Source organism: Camelus bactrianus, chromosome 33 (genome assembly GCF_048773025.1).
Source record: "Camelus bactrianus isolate YW-2024 breed Bactrian camel chromosome 33, ASM4877302v1, whole genome shotgun sequence".
NCBI classification, from domain to species: Eukaryota; Metazoa; Chordata; class Mammalia; order Artiodactyla; family Camelidae; genus Camelus; species Camelus bactrianus.
This window is the reverse complement of record NC_133571.1, coordinates 15,909,630-15,934,967: the sequence shown is the minus strand read 5'-3', so window position 1 is coordinate 15,934,967 and position 25,338 is coordinate 15,909,630. Positions and strand designations below refer to the sequence as shown.

The following is a 25,338-nucleotide window of genomic DNA, read 5'->3' as shown; positions in this document are numbered from 1 at the left end:
TTCTCCTTCCTTCCTGCCCCAACACCCTGGCCCCTGCCCTGCTCCTCCTCCTGCTCCAAAACCCCATCTCCTCTCCCTGCACTAATTCCTCACCACCTCTGCAAACCCATAACAGCATCTTTCCTGTCTCTGACTCTTCCGACAAGTGGGCTTGGCAGCTGCTCACCCCAAGCCATGACCAGCAGGAAGGGAGACAGAGGCTGCTTACAGACATCTGTGCCTGGCAGTCGGAGGTGAGCTGGGGACAAGGATGGGGCTGAAAAGGAGATTCTAGATGACAACGGGCGTTTCAAGGCTACAACTTCAGCAAGAGTGAACTTCGGGGCAACGTGTAGTAATCAGAATAACAATCACGGATAGGTATATCCGGACAAAGGGACAATTCAAAGTGCTGCGTGATTCCTGGCCGGGGTGGGGGGGTGGGGTTAGGGGCAGGGCATACAGATGGGTCCACACGAGATGCAGCACAGCCAGGGAGCTGCACCCTGGGTCGGTACCAGGCCTGCCTGGCCCCAGGCCGGCAGGGGAGGGGCGGGGCACAGAGGGCCTGCCCTCCTGACTGCAGCACCAATTCCCTCCAGCCCCTTTTTGGTGCTTTTCTTCACCAAGGGAAAAGCTGTCCTGTCACCGGGGAGTCAGGTTAGAGGGGAATCTGTCCTAACTGCCCCTCCACTTTGAGACCGTCAGGCCAGACTGACATTAACCAGCGGGTACCAGCAATGCTATTTTAGTTGTTAAAAAAAATAATAAACATGCTTCTCTTAGTAAATGGCCTTGAAAGCTATGAATGCCCCACCCAAAGCCGCAGGGGCCTGGTCCCCTCCCCAACACCTGCCCACAATCCAGCAACTGAAAGGTTAATGGCCGGCTCAGCTCCCTCAGACCGGGTCTATTCTGATTGGTCAGTGCCATTCTGATGGCTAAATATTTTGAAGACAGCCCCTGCTAACAGACCACAGACCAAAGGCAACCTGAGAAGCCAGTGCTGGGTGGGGGGGACCTGGTCAGAGGACCCTGTGGATTTCACTCTCACTCCTTTCCGGATGAGCAAAGTCCAGCAGCTACCGTCCCTCCGAGAGCTTCTGCTGCTAAGGAGCTCATTTTTCAGCATCCTTAGAAGCAGCCATCCCATCCTGGAAGTGAGCTTAGGATCGCCAGAGTGGGGAAGAAAAGCGACCCAACCAGCAGGAAAGCCCTGGTTCCCGCACCCCCCTCTTCCTCCCTTGGGGCCCAGGGCAATCTCAAGCCCAGGTTTCCTCCAAATCAAACTGCCCAGGTTCTGATGCAGAAACAAAGCCCCAGGCCAGCCAGCTGGGAAAACAAATCAGGAGCCACAGCAGCAGGAGCTGCCACAATCTCTTCTCTATACCAGTCCAGGTCGGAGGGGGGCGCACACATGTGCACACACATGTGCGCACGCACTGGCGATGCCCGTGAAACCTAGAGTCTAGCAGTCACCCTAGAATGGGTGAGACTTCCATGCCAGTCCCAATGGACCTGGGTAACATTTTTGCCACCTATGAGTCAGGCAGTTTAGCTGGCGGTTGGCAGATTTTCTGTGCTTTAACCTGCCACTGTTTGTCTAGAAATCCTGCTTGGCCAGTACCTGACCCGCTTGATTATGCACGGTTCCACCCTGAGAATTACACTGTCACCAACTCCCAGGTGAGCAGAAAAGCAGTCCCTGGCCACCAGTCAGGCTGCAAAGATGCCTAAGCGCTCCATCCCCCATCTCCCTTTAGCGCAGCCATCTTCCCCAAATACAGCCCCGTGAGGGAACGACGGGGCCTCTCTTACACGCTTGTTGTCCGCAGGGCTGTGGTAGAACTGGGCGACCACAGCCTCACTGCTGTTTCCCACGCCAAAGTTGAACTTCTCGGAGATTTTCTTGAATGATCTTCCGTAGTCGTAAGACACGTACACCTAGGGTATGGAGGAAGGACAGAAGAAAAGAGCTGGTGAGAAACGTGGCAGAAAGATCGCCCCCTCTGTCTCCACGTTCAGACATCCCCGCTGCATCCTGGACCTTCCCGGCAGGTCCATGATACCAGGAAATTGCAGTTGGGAAGACAATCCCCCAGGGAGAAGCAAGCACCTCTGTATCTGTCCCCAAGCCCGTGGGGGCACTGCTGCCACTGCTACTGGGAATGCACGAGCCTCTTCTCTGAGGCCAAGATAACTCCCCGGATGGGGAGACACGGGGCCGGAAACCAGGAGAACCTCCTCACCACGGCCGGCATTAGTGCTTAACACATGACATCCAGAGGCAGAGAGAATGCGGTTGTCTGAGGGGAAGGGATCGGGGGTTTGTTTTGCCATCTGTTGAAATGTCTGCAAAAGGCAATCTAATTCCTCATCTCTCTATTGGAAAGTTCTGTTCTTACAGCATGCCAGAAGACTAAAAACAAAACAAACAAAAAAAAACACACACCCTCAGGGTCTTCACGGGGTAGCCCCAGAGGCGAAACAGAGAGCAGCGCTAAGTGACCGAGCGTGCACAGGGCTTCCATGATGGGCACCGCATCCCTCCCCCAGCCCTCGGGTTGCCGGGTCTGTGCTATGGGAGGTTCCTCACATGGGAGAAGGGCAGCGGGGCCGGGCGGCTGCCAACAGTAGTTACTCCCCTCTTGCTTCCGGGTTTCCGGCTCCCCAGTAACCACGGTTATAAAACAGAAGAGTAACTCGCGCACTTGAGTGCTTGCCAGGTGCCGGAGACTGTCACCACCCTCTTCACATGCATGAGGCCCCGGGAGCCCTCCCCGCCACCCCACGTGGCAAACGCAATCATTAAAACTGTTTTACAGATAAGACAGCAGGGGCTGACGAGACGAGTTATGTGCCGAAGTAACAGAGAAGGTATATAATGGCATGGGATTCTGACCTCCACTCCCCACCTCCAAAGCCAGAAATCTGAAAGCCATCACACCTCAAAAACAGAACGGGAGAGTGGAACCCGTCTGAGATTTTGTCCCTAGATTTTACTCCCTATGAGATGGATATAATCGGGGGTTAAAAAACGAGCCTGAGAGATTAACATAATACTAGTAATACTTAGAACCGGGGGAAGCAGTAAGAAAAAGGACAGGTGAGTCCCAAGAAGAATGGGAACTGAGGGACGAATCCCAGATGGTGTCCCGCCACCACTGACTCCACAGCAAACGTGGCTGGAGGGCCTCCCGTGAGCCAAGCACAGGGCGAGTCCCCAGACATACCAAGACACAGCCTCCCTCACAGCGGGCGTGTAGACATGTCAGCACTTACAAACGATGCCCCCGCGTGAACGACAAACCACTCCAGTTTGTGCAGAGAAAACTAAGAGCACACGCGGGCTGTTAATATTTATTAGATGTCGAGGTTGGAAGGGCGCAGAGCCTCTGCCAGGATCTGGGTCACTGTGGAAGAGCTGCTCCAAACACACACGCTTAGACACAGCACGTGCCCCTGACCAGCAGACACCCAGGAAGGGGCGGCCAAAAGAGCGGCGTCAGACACTCAGCAGGTGAGCGCTCACAAGCAGGTGAGGGGCAAAACGACCAGCGGTACTTCTCCCGTCCATCCTCCTGGCCGAGAAGGGACAGGAAGGGTCCTCGGTGATGCTCAGGAGTCCAGGATAGCATCTAATGGCTTCTCCAAGGGAGAACTCAGGCCCCTTCCAGCCCCAGCATCCCATAAACGGCCGATGTGCACTGAGTTACCGCCTCAGAGGCACAAGGGAGGTGACATGTTCGCATCAGGGCAGCATTTTCAGGGCACAATACTCTTGTCTGCATTCTTTCTCCTCATCTTTAAAAACCCTGTGTGAGTCTCTCCTTTGTCACCCCCCGTGTACCTGGAACATAGCAGGTGCTCGGTAAAGATTTCTGGAATGAATAAATGCCATTATAACCCACAGCGTGAGTAAATGAATGTGTTCCATGAATGAATAAAGAGAGCGAAATGGATGAATCGGTAAGTGACTGAGTGGATAACTGTTTCCACTTAAGAGAGAACAAAAAGACTCGGAGGAATGAATGGCCAGCCGGAGGCCACACGGCTAGACAGTGACAAAACCAGGCCGGGTCCTCCAGCTCCAGGTCCAGCAGTCTTTCCACTCTTGCGAGGTAACCTCCCAGGGGGATGCTCTGTAACACACACGTGTGTTTCTCTGTTAAAGAGGAAGATCACACACCAGAGCTACAGGCCGGGCAGTGGAAGAGGCGCTGGACGGAGGGAGAAAACACCAACCTGGACAGAGCACAGAGCCTTTCCCAGATTCTGCACCACAGCTAAGCCCTCAGGGGTACAACAACCCTCCCGACCGAAAAGCTCTCCCTTAAAAGTCTTATCTGTGAGCAAAACCCACCTCTTTGGGTCTTGCACTAAATAGATGTAAAGAGTAGGCACGTGAGTGTCCAGCCTATGTCCAGGCTCCGATAATTGTTCACCAACCTTCTTTTCTTTCTCCGGGTTGAAGAATTCCAACACGGTATGTTTATCCTAGCCTCATCACTCTCATCTCGATTAACCCAGACCCAAGCCCCACAGGGCAAAGACAAGCTCAGGGCTGAGCACCGCCACCCAGTCTCCGCCACAGGGAAGAGCCCAGAAGGGGCCTCTGCCTGTGTCCAGATGAGTCCTGGTGGCCTGCAACGGCACCCCCCGTGGCACACTCTGGTTCGGGGTATCTCTTCCTCTTGCAGCACAAGGCTGCTCCCTCCCCTGCTGCCTGCAGCGAGCCCCACGTGCACTGGGGCAAACACCCCGACTGGCACATCTTGTGCTTCTATGGTTCGCTTTGCATCCAGATATAGGTTCCTACACTAATTAGTCCCCTCTGACCTCGAAAGGGCACTGCTCCCTGAAGAACCCAATAAAGAGGGAGTTCCTTTTTTTAATAGAAGTAGAGTTGATTTACAGTATGATATTAGCTTCAGGTGGACACCATAGAAATTCAGTATTTTTACCGATTATTCCCCATTTAAAGTCACTACAAAATAATGGCTATATTTCCCTGTGCTGTACAATATATCCTTGCTGTTTATTTTATACAGAGCAGTTTGTATCTCTTAATCTCCTATCTGGTTTCTAAACTGCTGGAAGTTGCTAGTCAGATCTTCATCTTACCTATAAAGATGGTCCTTCGAAGTGAACGGCTTTAAATTATTTCCCCAGTAATTCAAAACCATATAATAATAATGAGGAGGCGGAGAGGGAGGCAGAGAGGGAGACGGGGAAGAGGAAGGGGAGGGAGAAAGGGGAAGCAGGGTCAAAGCGTCCAGAAAACATCTCTCTCCGCACCTGGTGCCGTTGTAAGTACTTTGCACCAGTGCTTCTCAAGCTGTAATATGCCTACAAATCACCCAGCAGGACACAGGTCAAAACACAGACTCTGATTCCGGAAGTCTGGGGTGAGATCTGAGATTCCGCATGTCTAACCAGCTCCCAGAGAATTCCCCACACTGCCGATCCACAGACCACCCTTTGGGGAGCAAGGTTTTACAAGGACTCTCTCACTGATGGATGAGAAAAACAAGAGGAAGTTAATGACTTGGCTCAAGGTCAAACTGCTCATGAACGATAGAGCCAGGCTTCAAACCCACACACTGACCTCAGAGCCAGGGCTCAGCTGGACACCAGCTCCCACAGGCTGCCAAGGTCTACAGCATTGGAAAGTAAGAACCCTGCTCCCCCATCAGTTCTCGGGGGCACCGATCACACTGTCCCAGCCCTCTGAGTTACCTGGTTGACTCTGATCTTCTGGTGGCACCATCTCTGGACGGCTCTTTGGCCAACTATGTGCAACTGAGCACTTCGTAAAACACGTCAGGAGAGTGCAGAAATGAAGAGGTGGGAGGGTCAAGATACATAACACCTACTGCTTCCTTTCCTCTACCAGCCTCATCACAGAGAAAGAGGGGTCCTGCAGGAGCCACGCATCCCAGAATCACACCAGCTGCAAATTCATCAGGACGTTATTTCTTTTTTTTTTTTTTTTTCCTGTTTCAGAGCAAACCTTCCGAGATTCCAGATCCAGATCCCTTTTTAACATACTGACGATGCGTGAGTTGGCCATTCTCCCAAATTCACACAGTCCCATATTTGTATAGGTTCTTCTCCTTCTGGGCTGCCGATGGGGCCTTAGGAACCAAGCTTCCAGTCTTCACAGAAAATTGAGATTGTCACTACTCCAGCACCACCTACTCCTGCCTCTGAGTCATAGTTTATTTTTGCATTCACTTTTCACATCAGAACACCTCAGTTTTATCGGCCAATTCTTTAATGGAGCTTGTGTGCAGATGGAGGAAACCTCTGCAGTTCCTATTTATTACCTCCAGGCGTGGAGTTTCCTTCCCACTTCATCTTCTCGCGTGCTTCATTCCAGAACAGCTCATCATGTCAATGTGCAATGAGTCCTTAGTAAGAATCACCCAACTACTTGGACAAAGAATGAAGTGTGCATAGACCAGCAGTATATGTAGGTGACCAGCCTTCCTGGTCTGTCCAGGATGGAGGAGGGTCCCAGGATGTGGGACTTTCAGTGCTAAAACCAATACGAGGAGGTCCCCCGGGCAACACTATACCCTCACACCCGAGCACGAGATCAGGTCTTGAGTCTCCTTTGCCCCAACCCTCCCACAGACATGCTGATCACTGAATGTCTCTGGGCCCCTGTTTGTCCGGCAAAACAGTAAAGAGATAGGTCTTCTACCTCTCTTGCCAAAAATACTATCTGAATGAAGAATGTTTAAAATGCATTTTAAAAAATATGCGTAGTTTACTGTACAGGAATCATACCATAACAAAGGTGTTAAATAAAATAAAGTGCATAAAAACTCTAAGTCAGATTTCTCAACACGGCAGGGCAGAGAGCTGTCTCCTGGGCTCAAGAGGGATGCCACCAATAGGTGACAATGCTGAACACAGGGGCCCACAGACTCTCACAGGCCAATGGTCATCCACGCACTGCTGTGTTTGCAGACCCCGATCGCATGTATCCTTGGGCCAAAATCATTGCCCCAAACAAGCCTAGGCCGGCCCCGATCACTGGGTCCCCACCACCAGTGCTCAGCACCCACCCTGGGCAAAGTTGCACATCACTGTGGCCAGCCCTTTCTCTGCCCTCCCCATCAGTAGCCACCCCAGCTCAACCCCTGCGGCCCCCTCTGGTGACCCACTTCGGAGCACATTCAACCCCGACAGTGGACACACAGAGAGAGGGGCCTCACGGAGCCCAAACCCAGGCTCGAGAATTACAAGCATGTCCTTGAGGAGGATACAGTGGTGCCAGCAAATTCATCAGGAGCCCTCCTCCAGCTGGAGCGCAGCAGGACCGAAGCCCTGAGACATGGTGGTTTTCAGGCCACAGCTGCTCCTCTTGCCCACAGGAGAGGTCTGGAGCCGGGGCCACAGGCTTGGGACCCAAGGGCTAGCTCTGGCCTTCATCTCTGTCTTACTTGGCCCACACAGGGTTTGTAAAAACTATACATTAGCTGCCAATGGCTAAAACTCAGCAGTCTTCACATAAAAATCCAGACTTCTGAGTTCCTCTCGCAAAATCAGATCTAGCCACCCTGGGCCCTGTGTGGCAACCGGAGCTCAGAGTCACTCCCTTTCCCCAGAGTCTCTCTGACACTGAGACCAAGGAACCATCATCACATTCACATTAAGGTACAGGTGGATGTCTCTTGAACCGGTATCTCTATCAAAAGTGGGAAAATGACATTCTGTCTCCCACTTACTTCAAGAAAAATGGGAGAGACCACCCTTCTTATCCTAAGAGGTAAAGAGTGGTGTAAACTTGGGGGTGTGCCCATCATCCACGGGGCCTCTAGCACAGAGTTTGTCACCCTTGGTCTAATGTCGTCAAAGCACCCAAACTATTAAACATCGCAAAAGGCTAACCGTGGAAATTAAGAATATGAGCAATTCAGATTTAAGGCCTCACCCAGCTGTCACGGTGAGAAGGAATCAGCACGCGGGAAAGATCAACCTGATTCCATTGGGCCCCACTGCCAATGAGCAGCCCTGCCCAGGAGGGCATCTGGCACGTTGCTGAGCAGCTGCAACAATCCACGTCACACCGGGTCACCGCACGACGTCCGCACAAGGATCTCTTTGCCGCACTGCCTGTACCACCCCATGTTCAGCAAATAAGGGATATATATGACTTTCTGGATTCCCCAATCCCCCAGTATTTTTTTTCTGGCACGATCACCCCAATGGGTGAGCGAAGGGCGTCCAGGCTGTGCACACGAATACCCAGACCAACACCAATACTTACATCACTGCTCCTGGGCCTCGCCAGCACCAGGCTGTCCCGGGCTAAGGCCACGATGACATCGCTCTTCTCTCCGGCCCAGTGTACCACCATCTGATTATGGGAGTCATTCAGGCTAACCTGAAAGAGATCAAACCGCACAGGAATGAGGACCCCGATGAGTGACAGCCGTCGTCGTTCTAAAGCAAGACTCCCTCCCTCTGTCACTCAGAAACGATGAAGGTGCTTCCTTGCACCTGGGGCACCAGGTCAGGGTGGCCTGCTTTCCCCGCCCCGCTGATTCCGCCAGACTCAACTTCCCCAAGAAGACACACCAGTCCTCTGCTATTTGGGACTAGCTGGGTTGCACAAAAAAAAAAAAAATCTTATTTATGGCTCTCACTGGCATAACCAATTACTTGGTTTATTTTCGTCCTTTGTGAAATCACCCTCTGGTTACTCTCATGCTTACTCCGCACGTGGGACATGCACTCGTCAGATCTGAAACCACATCACGGAAGCACCTTCCTCATTCAAAAAAAGGGACATAGGCCAGAAAGACCACACACTTTCAAACCTCTGTTCAAGCTGGTTCTCTCTGGCCTGCAGGTCATGTTGCTTACCCTGAGCCCGTCATGAGGAGGAACAAAACAAAAACACCAGCGTTAGTTAGTCAGTTTTGAAGTAACCCAAGTAAGGAAATATTTTCCAGGACGCCACAGAAATGACCTTTGGCTTATTGCAAACAGTAGTTCCCAGGCTTCTGGAACTTGTAAACCAGTAAAATGAAAGTAAATGAGGAGAGCCAGCGGAGGACTGTCGGCCACTTCTATTTCTCCACGTAAGGACATCAGCAAAACAGCCACCATGTCAGAGCTGGACTGGCCGTTCTCTAATCTGCATCCCCCGTTTCCTGAGGACACAGCAGACTCTTGTGGGGCCCCGGCCCGGCCCTGTCCGGAGGCTGCATTTAGGACTCCCGAGTCCCGGAGGAGAGCAGAGCCACGGGATGGGGGAGCCCACATCCCCGAGAAGGCCCTCCACTCGCTTGGAACTTCCCCTAATTGGGAGACACACGCACACCCCTGAGCTCCTGGAATTCACCTGTTACACTGTCACCCCTGCTAAGCCATAAGACCACCATCCATAATCACCGCCATTTTTCAAAGAAAGGACGTTTTAACCCTGGAGACTGAGGAAGGACAGACTCTCAGAATGAAGAACCGTTCCTGCCGAGAAGCTGCGCTGCGTGAAAACCTAACTCCATTACGCGGGTTTCCCATTTCACCCATCACTGCTGGACAGGTCCAGGGCCGGCACCTTGACCCACCTGGAGCCATTCGTTACACCCCCTCCGTGGGTGAAGGGCCAACTTATGACAGAAATTCCGAGAGATGGTCTTAACATTCACAATCAGAACAAGACCCCCTCCAAAAAAAAACCTGGATTGTGAGCAACATCTGAGAGAAGCCTGTTCCACCAGCCCCTTCAACCTTGGCCGTCTCAGACACGTGGAGAAGACTGAGCTTCCAGACTTGGAGAGGCCTCTGCGTGATCCGACCTGCACATCCCCCCACCCCTTGGATGGATGCAGAAGACACGCCTGAGCCGGCATGCCCTTTGAGCTATCTTCCTATCAAGGCTCTGCAGCAGAAAACCCTCCCCCCCAACAGCTGCCTCCTCCTTTCCCTTCCTCGTCCCCGACCCCCCGCCTCCTTGAGATGCTCTCAGATGTCACAAGGGAGAAGGGAAACACCTGTGCCACAAACTTGGCTGACAGAACGACACAGGGGCTAATCCTTAACTCCTTTACTTTTGGGCCTCAAGCACCTGCATCTAATTTGATTCAGGCTCCAAGCTCTTTTGGAAGAATCTTTGAAATGACGCCTCTTTAAAGAAAAAGACCCTGGATTTTTTTTTTTTTTTTTAGGAAAATATGTCATTTCAAAATGTTCCTTCTCATGCCCAGAGATGTTAAGGCCAATCAAGCATCGACAGAGACGTGCAAATAAAAAAACAGAAGTCAGTAAATGATGCAGCCCAGGATGCTGCAAGGAGAAAGCAGGTGAGGCCGTCTCCCCCCCACCCCGCCCCCGCAGCCGCCTTCCTCCAGCCTTCCCTCCCCTCTCTCCCCTTCCAGGCCTCGCCTCTGGGAAGAATCTGGAAGCATCCAAGAATTAGCACAGGTGGCCCGGGAATTCAGGCTAACAGTCTTCTCCCTCCAAAACACCCAGAGGGGAATAAATAGCAAACATCAGTAAAGAACCTGGAATCCAGAAGGATCACTGAAGTCCTTCCGGGGTCTGGGATTTAAAAAAAAGCCCAGCAAGGCTGCACTAGGGCAACCTCAGAACAGCCCCTCCGGCAGGTTCACAATCCAGTAAGGCTCAGCACAGGTTACAAAGCCTTCAGTGATCAGAGTGGGAAAGAGATCTGAACACGACTTGCTGAAGCCTTTCTACTCAGAGGACGTGAGATTTATGGGGCCCCTTCAGCCAATCCTAAGAGAGGTGAAGGGGTGAGCGGGGCACAAAAGATGGCAGCAGAACTTCCAAGGGCCTTTCCACAAAGGAAGCCTGGAAGGCGAGCTCGGTGAAACACCTTTAAAAAAAAAAAAAGATTTTATTAGATGTCCCTTTCATTCCTAAGAGCAGACTGTAAAAGGGCGGACCAGTGAGGAGGAAAAAAAGAAAAATCCCTGGCAAGAAATGGCTTGTCCAAGGGCCACCAGGCGACTCACACACACAGTTCAGCTCCTTCCCTTGGCTGGCAGTCAGCAAGGGCACCTCCTGGTCAGGGGAGTAACTCCCTGCAGAGCTGCCTGGTCCCCGCCCCGCCCCCCAGCCCGGCAGCCACGAAATCCGTGCACCAGGCAGGCTGGCAGGCTGTCACTTTTACTAAGGCGGAGACATCATCCTGCGCTCTGGCCTCACTTTCCTCCTCCGTCTCCCCTTGGTCTCCACCCCCGCCCCGTCCCCACCCCAGGGGAAAGAGGAAGAAGTCAAAGCAGGCTCTCCAAAGAAAGTGGTAGGAAACCCGGGAGTCAGGGCAGCCCCCAGCAACGAAGAGCGCCCGCAGGGCCCTGCGCTAGACCCCCGCGCTTTGTGGGTGGTTTCCTTCGTTTGTGTCTTTTTCCATACCCGCCACCACCACCGCCACCGCCTCTCCCCGTGAGCCCCCTGCCCGTCACCAGCCCCCTCGTGCAGCTGCGAGCTCCCAGACCTCTTCTACCAGCCCTGCTCACGTGGGACCCACAGACCACCAAGGCGAGAAGGGGTGGGCACACACAGACCCAGAAGACGCTGGTCTGGGAGCGAGTGGGAGGGGGTGGGAGGGTGGCTTTTCCAGAACATAACCTTGATGTGCAGTCAGTTGTAACTACAACCCCGGGGCGTGAACAACCTTCCCTCTCCCATCTCCAGCTCACGGGGCGTAGCTGGAGCTTGATAAATGAGACACAATTAATTGGAGCTGTAAAAAGCAGCAGGGAGGGGGGCCCACCGCCTCCCCACGGAAGGCAAACAGAAAAATCATATGCTACAGAAGCCCCTGCACACAGAAACTGCATCACAAAGAACAAACAGCAACTGGGGCGCAAGTAGGGTGGGGGGCAGGTCGTTAAGGGTCAAGATAGCCCCCTAGAAGTCACCTGGTCCAGGGGTCCCAAACTCGGCTGACATTCAGAGTCCCCAGGGAGACCCCACCCTGCTGATTCAGACCCCTCTGACTAGAGGCAGGAATTGGCATCTTTTAAGACACACCCCTGGTGTCTTTAATGCAGCTTCTTGGGGAACGATGGATCTAGTTCACTCCCCTTCCTGCCAGCAGACCCTGGGGCTTAAATGGCAGTGGCTAAGAAAGCTCATTCTTTCCGTGGGCAGTTTGTCTTTGGGTATCTTCAGCAGCTGTTAAAACTCTAAGATCTACTGATATATGCCACAATGTAGACAAACCTCAAAAATACTACGTTAAGTGAAGGAAGCCAGACACAGAAGGTCACCTATTACATGGTTCCATGTATATGAAATATCCAGAACAGGAACATCCAGAGAGTCAGAAAGCAGACTTGTGGCTGCCAGGGGCTGGGGGAGGCGGGGAGTAGGCAGTTAATGGGTAAGAGGTTTTATTTTGGAGTGATGAAAAGCGTTTGGAGCTAGACAGAGGTGGTGGTTACACAACACTGTGAGTGTACTAAATGCCACTGAACTGAACTGCTCACTTGACAATGGCTAACCTCATGTTCTGTGAATTTCATCTCAATTTTTTTTGAAAGCCTCTACCTACGACCTGTGAAGGGCACAGTACTTCTCAAGGGCTGATCCAATACCGAAGAGCTCCCACTCTTAAGAAGCTCTTCTTTCCTCTCATCTCGATCCTTCCTGCTACCAAAATACACAGCTAGAATGAGTCACAGAGGAGGCAGGCTGAGGAGTGGGTCTCTGGCCAAAGCGATCCTTCAAAGTGCTGTCAGCAGTATCTGCAGGGCCAAGGCATCCCCGCAGGTCCCTGGCTGGAGAAATGGCCACAGGCTTGGGGCTGGCGTCCACTCACCAGCCCAGACGGGCACACCTGGGTCCACGTCACCCATGTTGTCTCAGTCTCCTGGCAGGCTCTGGCGTTCCAAGGAGTTTACGTGATTTGCCTCATTATTCAGGGACGGGGACGAAGCTGCTGCCACCCGAGCCCTAAGCTCTGGGTTGTTATAAATAGGAGGGCAAATAAATAGTTTGTTGTGTGAAAGTCCCAACAGCCTGTGCACCAGCCCACTGGGGGCTGGGTACCCTTTGGGTCTCTGTTCTCACTTCACACCTGTCAAGAGTACACAGCACCTCTAGGGGAAATCAGTGTGGCAGATCTGACCAGCAAATAAGGAATTTACAATAAAATCCACCAAAATCTGTATCGTCACTGAGTCATTCAGGAAGATGGGGTCCCTTAATGGAACGGGTCGCACTCTGTCTCCCGTCATCTCTTCTGCCATTACCTCTTCCAAATCGGTCAGACCTGAAGATCAGGATGTCCCAAACACCCATAGCCTGAATCCTCACTGCTCCTCAAGCTTCCTTCCAGAACGCAGGATGAGGCGGACAAGTAAGCCAGTCTGGTTCACTCCTTTGCCTCACTAGCAATGAAATACAGAGAGGCATTTTTAAAATTCTACAGCGAAAGAGAAAACAAATATCCTGTCCTTCAACTGCCAGGACAGAAGCCGCTGCTGAATCCTCAGGACTCCGGGACGGGCCCGAGGAAGCCAAAGACGGACTCCTGGGGGTCCAAGAATAATAAGGTTCTCAAATCATCTGTGTGCACGACCTAAATGCTGGTTATGCAAATCGCCCCGGCCTGTCCCTTTTCAAGACTGTGTTCCCACTATATTTAGTGAGCTTATTCTCCTCCCCAGACGCTCCTCCACCCCAGAAGGAGAGCCAAAATCTAGTTTACGAGCTCCCTGTAGACAGGCCCCTGTTCTGGACGCTCCGCTCACTCACTTGACTGTTGTCAACAACGCTTCACTTCGCCCTCAGAACCCGTTAACTACATCGCTGATAAATGCAGGCAGCCCATTTTACAGATGAGGAAACAAAGAGAGAATGACCTGGGGCTTAAAAACTCAGCATTTCACTATCATCTCCTTAACTGGAGTCACGAGCTCTCTTTAGATGTATGTATTTGCCTCTTCCTGACTTGCAATATCCGTTCAGAGACTTTATTTCTGAGTGACCTTTGGCATGCAAATCCGTCCGCCATTGACCTCTATCTGCCACCCCATCCTGGTGACCCCCACTCTGTCAGTCAGCAAACGGCAGGCTTTGCTGTTCCGCAAGGGCTCCCTATTAGAAAGAACCTGTGAAAAATCTGTCGTGAGAATAATCACCCTGTAGTGTACCAGTTGGGAAGCAAGAAAATATCAGGGCCAGAAGGAAGCGTCCGCATCTTGCAGATGAGGTTAAGCCCAAGGAATGATCTAGAGGTCGTGTTTCCATACCGCCTTAAAACCCAGGGCCCCAGAGCGGGGTGCACAGCACGGAGCACAGCAAGCCCCTTGCCAGCACCTTCCCCTGCTGACACCCTGAACCAGGAGCAGCCTTAGACAAGGATTCACCTCTGGACCCAAAGCTATTCCTGTGAGCTCTTGAGGATGGTTCCAGAACTTCCACTTTCCCCGAACCTCCACTCTGACTCTGCAGCTTCACCGCACACAGTGCCGCCACCCCCCACCTCACTCGTGCAGTAACTATTTACTGAGCACTCACTACACTCCAGATGCCACACTAGTTGTTACGAAAACAGCAGGCCTCCAGGTCCTGCCTTGTGGCTCTTAGATTGGCAGGGGAAGCAAACATTAAACAATTAATTCCACGAATAATGCTTACAGTTGTTAAATGGGGGCGGGGGGGTACATAACCAAGTACAGGACTGCCTTGAAGACGTGACCCCCCCAGTGGGTACTATAAGGCTGAAGAGGGAGGAGTCTGGGCAAAGCGGATGGAGAACAGAGAAGACAGATGCAGAGGAAGAACAGGGTGAAAGCCAGGAGCGGGGAGGGACCCGCGACTTGAGGAATTTTGTTAATGGAAAACCAGTGTATCAACAACAAGGACCTACTGTATAGCACAGGGAACTAACTATATTCAATATCTTGTAATAACCTACAACGGAAAAGAATCTGAAAAAGAATATATATATATAAATGAATCACTTTGCTGTACACCTGAAACTAACACAACATTGTAAATCAACTCTACTTCAATTAAAAAAAAAAAACTGGTGTGGACAGGAGAGCCAAGGGAAGGGCAGAATTATATGAGATCTCAAGGTTTTGAAGGAGGAACAAAAGAGATCATGGCCACCGGACCCTTGGCTGAGCGTAGAACTTTCACTGGACTATTTACAAGAGTCAAAGGTGTCACCGTGAATTTGAGGCAAGTCAGAGGCTTGGTCTCGAGGCTTTCCCAGCTGCACAATTTTGGGTACCTCCCTTCACCTTTCTGAGCCTCAAGATGCTCATCTGTGAGATGAGAGTAATAAGCCTTAGCTTGCCAATTTCACTGGACCATGATGAGCATCAAATGAGATGTTATCCATGAATATATTTCAGAAACTCCAAAACACTAAAGCATTATTTCCCCCTTGTCAGCGGTAGCATCTTTATACCAACATAAACGGTTCTTCACAACAAGGCTGTACATTAAAAAATTACCACGAGCATCAACAGGACTGGAACCCTGAGGCCCGAGTGCAGGGAAGAGACACGGCCCGTCCGGGTCCAGCTCAGAAGGCAGTCACAGCCAAGCCCAGCGCACAGGCAGCCTTCCCCTGGCTCCACACCTGAGCTGGAATCTGGGGAAACCCAACCTCCGGTTCCAACGCAGAGGTGGCACGGATTTCTAGCACTTTCCTGGCCTCATGGGGAAAGCATTTATATTGCATCCCACAACCAAATGCCTCCAGGCCTCACCTTACCAGTGGCTTCTCTGGCGCACTTTGAGGGGAGCTTGTGGGCAGGAAAGAGCTCATCAAACCCAAGAGCACGGCTGGCCACTCAGCGAGATGCCTCTGCTCCCCGAAGGGCAGGCGGACGCTCCTCAGACACCCCCCGCTAGCTTAACTCCCCCAACCTGGTGATGCCAGCCCTTTCACTGCCATCCAGCTCTCCACATCCCCGCCTTGGCCCTTCTCTGAAGATGTGAGGCCTCGTCTCCGCAGTAACCCCTGCATCACCTCCAGCAGCAGCACGCCTCGCCAGCTTCAGCAAACCACGTGCACCCGTTCACTGCAGGATTTTTTTTTTTTTTTAAGAACTACTCAGTGAGAAAACTTCAGGGAACTAAATATACACAGATGAGGTAAGTTATCAGGACACAATCTCATGTTAACTCAATTAATTGAGCACAGGTTTAAAATATTTCAAGTCTCTTCCAAACACTCCCCCAGTTTCACGGGCCACTCACCCTGCTCCATTCGGGGTCCCCACTCCCCGCCATCAGCAGCTTCCTCTGCTGGGATCCTGGGGCAGGCCAGCGTGAGTCTGCCTCTCCTGGTCCCTGGGGAAGACCCAAAGGGGTCTTGCATGTATCCTCCGGGCTAACAGAGAAACAGGGTCCTTTACTATCTGGCCCTCTCCCCCACGTATGGCTCATCTCAGAGGCACCCACTTGAGGCTTCCCGGTGACAGTCCCTAAGCTAGCCTCTCTCCCAAGGTCGGTTTTAACCTTGGCCCTCCAAGCTCCATCAGCTAGTCCCAGCTTTGCCCAATTTCTTTGGGCTACAGAGGCTTCCCGGAAGTGAAAATTTTCATCACGACATTGGCCGTCTGCGCACAGCCGAGTCCAAAGCTCCCCAACCCCTCAAAATAGAAGGGATCTCACCTCAGTACCAACTAACATATTAAAATCCCAATTCAGGACTCAACTCATTGGCTCCAACCCTTTTATTTTATTTAAGAATCACCCTCTTTAACCCAGTTATTTGCAGGCAGAGGGTTTCTATTCAACAGACTTCTAAAGAAAAGAAGCAATGTCAGTTACCTTCTTCATTTAAAAAACAAAAACAAAAACAAATGGGGAGGGGAATAACCCCACACCGGCCCTTCCACAGCACAAAACACGAATGATACATCTTTTTATTGCCCTTGTCTGCCACTCCGATTGGGGACATAATCACATCAGCCTGCCTTTCTGAGAATCCGTAGCTGTGTTTTTAATCTAATTCAGGAGACTGGAGATAAATCATGGTGAAGGGTCCGGATTTCCCGAGCCAAGCCTGCGGCAGCAGCAACAACCATGGCACGCAGACTCGGAGGGCCGGCAGGGAAGGGGGGCACGCGTTGTGATGAAGGCCACCCGCCCGCGCTGTCTGTCTTCATGCCCGCTTGCGGGCCGCAGGGACGGAAGACACACTGGGCTCCGCAGAGGTGAGATGCACAGGAAGCCGAGGGCGGGGTGGGGAGATGGCCCCACCGTCAAGGCAGCGGTTACAGCTATCGCGGCTGAACAGACGCGCGGGGTCTGCACAGCACCTCGGCCAAGTGGGCCGTCTGCGCACGGCCACGTCCAAAGTCAAGGCCCTGAGGTCGGCCTTCAGCGCCCAAGCCCCAGATAGGAGGAGGCAACTGTGCAGAGGCAGCGCTAAGATGCACGTGCCACCCCCGCCCCCAACCCCGCCCCCGCCAGCTCCCCGCCCAAGCATCCCTACCCAGGAAAGAAAAGGCCACCAGCTCCAGACACACAACCCTCCAGACACTCAATCCAGCTGTCAGCTGCCGCCCAAACCTGACATTCAGACGCAGCCCTCGACTCTCGCCTTCCCTCCCGTTTGTGGTGGAAACAAAGGCTGGCCTTGCTGTGGTTACAGCTCCTCTCCTGGGTGAAGCAGCCGTTGCCACCACTGGGAAAGGGAGGCCCCTGGTAACCTTAAAGCTAGGCCGTCCAAAGGCCATAAGTGGCCATTTAAACTTCAATTTAACTTGGCGGGGAAGGATATAGCTCAAGTGGTAGAACACATGCTTAGCATGCACAAGGCCCTGGATTCAATCCCCAGGACCTCCTCTAAAAATAAATAAATAAACAAACAAACAAACCTAATTACCTCCCCCCCACAAAAAAATCTTAAAAATAAACTTAAATTTAACTTGATTAAAATTCAATGAAAGGAAATAAATTCTTTGGTCATATCAGCCACAATTCAAGCGCTCAGCCACCATATATGGCTGGCAGACACACCGGCCAGCACAGGGACCAAGTATTTCGGTCATCATCCAGCCATAAGATGATGGAGAGGAGACCTGTCATGAGGCCAAGAGATAGGCTCTTCCAGCTCCTGGCTGGCAGTAGTTACCTCTATTACACCATTATTATTAAAAGTTATTCAGTGAGTAACAGAATTTTGTAATTATTTTTAACTCCCTATAGCAGTCTTGACTGTTACGAAGTCCTATTTCTATGGAACCCACCCCAAAATGCACGAAGCAGGCCTCATGTTAAAAAAAAAAACCAAACAAAAACTGAGGGTCTCACAATAACATAGTACGAAACCCAAATCCTGATCAGCAGCCCACCTGCCTTCTCTGATTTATAGCACCATCAGCCACCTCAACGCTAGAAGGCTGTCCATGCCACTTCTTTGGAGGCCCAAGGTCCACAGGTCGATAAACCAATAAATTAGGTAGAAATTAACTGCAGCTCGTTTTAAATGGAGGGGAATTGATTTCGGCATCTCTGTGGCTGGACTGAATATGCCACGTTCCCGATGGATTCTGGCACACCTAGCGAACACAACAGGATGGTTCCAGGCTCAACAAAGACAAGGCCTTGGCCCTGCAGCCCAGACCGCTTTCGGCAAAACACAAATCCCGCCAGAAATGAAACCAAAATACAGAGAGTCCTCCTCTGCTTTCCATCCCACCTGAACCTTAAAAAAATGGAGGAAAGGTTAATATCAGACCTCAGCTTTAATACGTTTCTACGCGGTCAACTCTCAAACGCTCTGTATCTGAATTACTGTTAAAAATTCTAAACTCCAAACTGGCTTTCCCTGGCACGTTTTTGCCAGCCATTTTGCATATCAGCTGCACAAAGAATGCAAACTCATTTTCATATTCACCTAAGGAAAATTTAATTAGGAAGGTATGCAGATGCTTAAAAGAAAAGACTAAATAAATACATAACAAAGGCAAACAGTTTATTTTTTGGATCAGCTGCTCCCCAGATTATCTGCATGCTCCTGGGTCTGTGCTGTTACAGGGGACGGTACGAGGCTGGCTGTATCTACCCATGGCCCTGGGATTAAACAATGACAATACAAAGATGGCTGTCATCTCTAAGGAGGAACAGACCAAAATATGATGATGAAATGTTCCTACAACATCCATCTTTTGCTCTGGGATGTTAGTTGCTGTTAGAATCTGCCTCCTGGATCCCAGGTCTCAAAGCAATTTGTTAAGCATACTATTAACTCCATTTTACAGAATATAAAGAAAACAGTCTGGAAAAGAACATGAGTTAAAACCAAGATCCACCATCTCTATATTCTGACGTTCTCACAAACCTGGGCCAGACATCGCCAGGGAACTGCCCTCCAGCATCTTCCCAAGTTACAAGAAGGCTACACGCTACCGCTCTCCTGCAGGAACCCTCCAAGTGGAACACTATTTTCCCCTGGCCTGGAGGAAAAGTAACACTATTTTATACGACAACACTTTGGGTAACTCCCTTCCTACCGACAGTCTTAAGGCCATAAATATATTTTGGAGCTTGGCTTAATTTCATTATTCATGGGGCTATGGATAACAGAAAGCCACCGATATTTCGAGTTTCAAATTTTATGTCCCTACATGTTACATACGTATAGAATGTTTTTGGAAGGACATACAAAAAACTGATGACCGTAGTTTTCAATGAGGAAGGGACACTGGGTGAATGGGGACACAAGTGAGGGAGGGAAATTTACCTCTCACTGCATACTCTTGTGTACAATTGTTTTGTAAACATGTATTACCTACTGAAAGCTAAATAAACGGATTGGATGTCTTTTTATTTCATCCCTTTCAGTCTCTCCATCTCCTCACTCCTCTTCCCTGTCCCCTTTTCCTCCCATTCCTTCAACCTTTTGAAGCCTCCACCCACTATGCCCCAAGACCTGCAAGCTATTAAAGAACTAAACAGTGGCCAGAGACGGAGCCAAGAACTGTGTACAAGAACAGATGCCAAGTGGGACCAGGAAGTTTTTCAAGGTCACACCCTTTATCAAGCCAACCCAACATGCCAAACAACCCTTCATCTGCGTAGAAGGAGCCAACTTGAAACGGCAAATGCTTCGCCTTCTCGTCTTTTGGAAGCATACGGGTCAAACGTCCTAACTTCAGAGTCAACCAGCCAGTTATTTCCCAAGCAAGTGTATCGTCAAGAATCTACCCCAAAAAGATCTGAAGTTAAACAGTCTTCCGCCCCCAAAGCAGGCTCTTTGTCCTCCAACCCTTCTGCTGTAACAGACACTTTATTTTCAGTCTCAAATCAGGACACTGAATACTCCCTGGCCTCTAAAAAGCAGGAATTACGAAGAGAGAGCTCACTGGAAGGAAAACAAACCTGCAAATCCTGTTAGGCTTTGCGCTTCATTCCAGAGGATTTTTCCCCCAAACAATACCATTAGCAATACCATGACAGCCCTAAAAGGGAGCCTCCTGTACAATAGAATCCCAGCTCTTCATTCAAAATAAACCCCAGAATAGCACAGGATAATCAGGGCTCATTCCCACTCTCCGTTTGTGGGCTCACCACAGCCCTCCTTGTAAACACCTTTCCTGTCACTTGGAAGTCCTTCCCACCCTCCAGGCCTCTCTCCTTCCAGGTGGGCAGTCAGTCCACAAATAGTCATTAAGGGCCTCCCTAGTGCCAGGGACACAGAGAAGAGACTTGCTCTATGCCCTCAAGGAGCAAACTGGGAGACGAAATGGTTAAACAAGCAATTAGAACACAAGGCACGAAGTGCGGTACCCAAGCTCAGGAGAACCCTTCCCACCAGAGCCTGGGAATACTAAGACGTATTCCCTGGACGCTGAAGAACGGAACAGAGGTTTTGCAGGCAAAGACAGAGGTAGGGGAAGACTATCTGAGGCGGAGGAAAAAGCAGGTGGCACAGAGGCATGGGGCTGCCATAAAATCAGGAAGAAATTCAGTGCGACAGGAACTATGCAATCCCCCTCCTTGGACCTTTTAGAAGGAATGCAACTAAGCCTCGTTTACTCCACAGGTTAGCGGAGCCAGAGGAAAACCACTGACGTGGACTCCAGCAAAGGGCTCTTTCTCAGAAGCAAAAGTCCTCCTGCTCCCCTCCCTGAAGCTGGTGGCCTGAGCATCACCCCTAGGGCTTCAGCAGTCAGGCAGCTTCTGCTTCCAGCCCTAATCTGTTCTGCCAGGCATCCTCTTAACCTCGCTCAAAGGTCAGAGGGCAAGAAGCTGCAGAGTGGCCGAACCCACTGCCCCTTTATCACTCTGTCTCCCGTGCCCGCCCATATCTGCAACCCACTCACCCCCGCCCTGAAGAGTGGTGGCTGGTTTACTGTCCCTGTTTACTTGTCCCCTCCTGGTATAGTTTACATGCCTGTATGCTTGCATCTGTTTTATCTCCTCCTTTATGAAAGCAGGGATGAAAAAAATCCCCCCCTCATCTGCACCCCACCCCTATATAGAACCACACTGAATTCAAGCGATACTATGGAAAAAGTTGCAGTTCCTTACGTTTAAAAGTTAAAGGGCGAGGCTGGGGTGGAGTATGAAGGGGGAACTTGCTTAGGGCTGGAAGCAGAGTGGCCGTATAATTTATAAGCTGCATCCTGACACTTTTGAGAGTGAACACAGCACTTTTCATAACCAACAGGGACAACTTATAAACCAGGTCTGCCCCAGGGAAAACAGAGACAAATGGTCACCTTGCTAGAAAGATCATTCCAAATAAATGGGAGTCCCTTCAGAGCTCCAAGAGGGACAGGGCGAACCCCTTCAGTCCCTGGTTCCTGTGCCTGCTAGTCTGAAGGCTCCGCAGCAGATAGTGCTTGTGGCAGAAAGCCCAGAACCAGGAAGTCCCTCCTTCGGTCTAACTCAAATCCTTATAGAGTCAGGTTAGTCCCACTGTTATTAACCTTGGGGCAACCGAGAACAATAGCACAGGGAGGAAGCCTTAGAGAAGAAAAAACAGTGTCCCCATCCTTGGTAGGAATTCCTCATTAGGAGTTTAACAGCTAGTTGTCCATCCTTCCACAGAACCAAACTCAGTCTGGCTGGCTCAGAAATATAACAGGCGAGGGTTTTTTAGTCACTCTTGAGGAGAACACAGCTCATCTTTAACTAGCCCTAAACCCCTGGGAGCTCTCACAAACCGAACCCAAGGAAGAAATGGCACCTGTGTGCATATTTTCACGACCAGGAAGCTCTTCCCGCAGCCCAAACTATAGCTTTGGGGGGAGCTGAGCTCTGGAAGGGATGTCTCCCACTGCTCCCCACTCCCAGTCCCCAGAAAGCTGACTCAAGCCCAGAGCAGAGCTGGGCTGACTGGGAAGAGTCAGTCAACAAGGGAGCCTCTCTTTTTCCCTCCACCACCCTCCATCAGGATGCTGTCATCCCAGTCCCGGGGAGGGCAAGGATCTTGCAACAAAACAAAAGAAGTTCCAGATGGGGGTGGGGAGGGGAACAAAGATCTAGACCCAGGAGGGAGCCACGAAGGCAGGCTCCAGCAGCCCATGCCCACCAGCAGACCCAAGCCCCCAGGCACAGACTTCTGCCCAGGGGCTGGTGGTGGATGGAAGTCAAAAGCTCCCACCTCCTCACTCCATCCCTATCCCCTTTCTTATCACATACGTTTTACTTTAGAAAGGAGTTACTTAAGTAGCACTGTGTAGAGGGGCTACTGTCTGATCACTCAAAGGTCACTGAGACAATGCAGACAAAAACTAAAGAGCCAGCAATCCTGCCCCACATGACCTTGGGCTGGTCTCTTCACCTTTTCCAGCTTTGGTTGCTTCATCAACAAAATGACACAGTAAGGTGAGGTGGTTTATAACGTTCTTCCTGGCTTAAAGGGTTGAACGTTTAACTCTGTATATTTCCTCAAGAAACGGCTAAAGGGAAAAAATCAGTGAAGAGACGCAGAACTCAGACTAATCTTTTCATGTCTACTTTAAAGGGAAGGTTTTGACTCTAGAGATTGTGTAATTTACCACCACCACTGGTTCCATTTTTCCCTCCCCCACCGACCTTCTCGTTTTTGCTGATGTCAATCTCAACCACAGGACTGGGCATCTCATGAGACAATAACTCAGTAAAATTAATTTTGCCAATGCTGATACTAACCCACAAACTCGGTTTGCAATGGCCAGCAGCAAGTCCAGGCATACAAGTGAAATTCATGTCACCTATGATCTAATAAACCCATTGCCTGGATAGAAATAAATCACCTGCTGAATAATAATGCCCACCAAATTCTCGCAGGCTTTCAAATCCCCAAGGGTCATGAAGGATATTCATGCCCAAAATAAAGTCAATATTTTGAATTGAAGAGGAAGGGAATAGATAGAACCTCACCCCCCCAACAAAAAAAAATTCTGCCCTTACACACACACACCCACACACACACACACACAAACACACCCTCTCTTGCTTTGACTATTCCAAGAGTCAAGCTTTCAGGTTTGCCCACCTTAATTGTGGATTTAAAAAATGTTAAGTGTGGAAACCCCCTCCGCTTAGTGTTCTGGGTGAACGTACAGCAACTGCAGGAGGCTCGCCTCCGCTGCCAACTGATGCTACACTAAAGAAAGCCCGTTTTCTATCCACGCGTTAAATGAAGCTGCACCCCTCCGATACCTGCCGGAAACTCCAGAGGGGTGCACACACCCTGGGGAAACAGGCAGTGCACCCCGAGAGCGACCTGGAGTCCGTTTGCTAAAATTGACAGGAAAAAGGAAAGATCAAGGCAATTCAAATGCTGACGGTCGTACTCCTGCGAGAAGGGGAAAAACAAACGCCAGCCGGGAAGTCCCCAGCGGTGCCTGCACCTGGGAGGCGACTGCAAAGGATAGATGCGGGGGTGAAGCAGCGCAGGGAGAGGGGACAGCCGGGGGAAGGCGGGGGGCCCCCGCTCGCTCACCTGTCCGTACACCTGGATGGGCTCGGGCTGCAGGGCAGCGCTCCGTCTCCTCCGGAGCCGCTTCTCATCCGCCCCCCGGGGCGCCCCGCGCGCCCACCGCCGCAGTTCGCGCGGGTCGCCCCGCACCACGAGGAAGCCCCGGTCCTGGGGCCGGAGCGCGCGGCCGCCGGGCAGCGTCTGCGGCCAGACCTCGCCGACAGCCCCGGGCGGCAGCAGCGCGATCAGGGCGAAGAGGAAGGGGAGTCGCGAGTCCCTCCTGCTGCTCCGTGTCGCCATGTTCGGGCGAACGCGACCGCAGGTGGCGCCGCCGCCAGGAGAGAATGTGCAGCGCGAGGCCGGGACGCCGGCCGGGCCGGGGCCGCGCGCGCCGCTCCCGGGGCTCCAGGCCGCCCCGCTGCGCCTGCCGCCGCCGCCGCCGCCGGGTCCCGCTCGGCTCGGCGCGGCGCCGTCACGTGTGAGGCTCGCCGCCGCGTCCGCTTCGCGCACTTTCTCCGCTGCGGCCCCTCCCCCGCGCGGGGATGGGGAAGTCAAGGCAGCGCGCGCGCGGCCCCCCGCCCGTCCGCCCTGCGGCAATCGGGAGTCGCCGGGGGCTCGCCGGTCCTCGCTGGAGTTCTCGCCTCTTCTGCCGGGTCACTTCCGAGGTCGTCCTAACCCGCGGCCCGTCTCCTTTCCTGGCTGCGCGGCCCCCTGTCCCGCCACACGACCACCTCCCCCGCCCCCCTGCCGCATCCCCACCTCCGGGGGAGCGCCGAGATCCAGAGAAAATTAGCTCCGAGAACACAACGGGCACATCAGAGTCCAAATGAACCCGCCCCCATGGTGGAACTCACGTAGTTGCAATTACTCTGGGCACCACAACTACCCTTGATCGAGCTCGACTGCCCCTGCCCCAAGCACAGTAAATACACGCCCTGCATAGAGGCAGTAAAAGCCAGGGCACGTCTTACGAGGGACTCGCCACACCTGAACAGTCACACAGTTACACAACGATTTCTTGCACACAGGAATACTTGCGCGGGACACCGAGCACCCAACATAGTGGCTGACTTGTGACTTGTGACCCCCGCTCCTGGGTGACGGAGCACTGAGCCACCCGACCTCAGCCTCAAAATGGGCACACTTGCCAGTCCCTTCAGCCCACAGCCAACCCTGCTGTAGGTCCTCTTCCCAAGAAGGTAAAAGCTTGCCCCTGGGGACAGGAGGGGCAGACACCCAAAGAGAGGGGAGGACGCACTTTAAATTAACCCTAAATGTAGCTTGAAGATCCAGACCTTCTTTGAACCGCAGGGAGATAAAACTGCGGTTGGAATTGGCCAAGCAAACCCAGGGTCCATATCTTCTGCAGGTTTGTGGGAGCAGCCGAGGCCTGTCTACTCTGGCCTCCTCTATGTCATGTTCCACTGTGTTCTGGACTCAGACCCTGGTTTTTGATAAGACAGACGCAGCAGGGCTGAGGGAGA

The 25,338-nt window shown here is 51.8% G+C and overlaps 1 protein-coding gene across 1 annotated transcript in view; it reads right to left on the bottom strand.

Annotated features, from left to right (window-relative positions):
* The window catches only part of SORL1 (sortilin related receptor 1), a 147,542-nt gene extending 122,988 nt beyond the window's left edge, over positions 1-24,554 (bottom strand). The window contains exons 1-3 of the mRNA XM_045504513.2: positions 23,879-24,554; positions 8,261-8,377; positions 1,798-1,923 (exon numbers count right to left, since the gene is read on the bottom strand). Of these exons, the coding sequence (XP_045360469.2) occupies positions 1,798-1,923; positions 8,261-8,377; positions 23,879-24,154 (519 nt within the window). The 5' untranslated portion in view covers positions 24,155-24,554. The remainder of the gene's footprint in view (positions 1-1,797; positions 1,924-8,260; positions 8,378-23,878) is intronic.
* Positions 24,555-25,338: the final 784 nt, after the last annotated feature.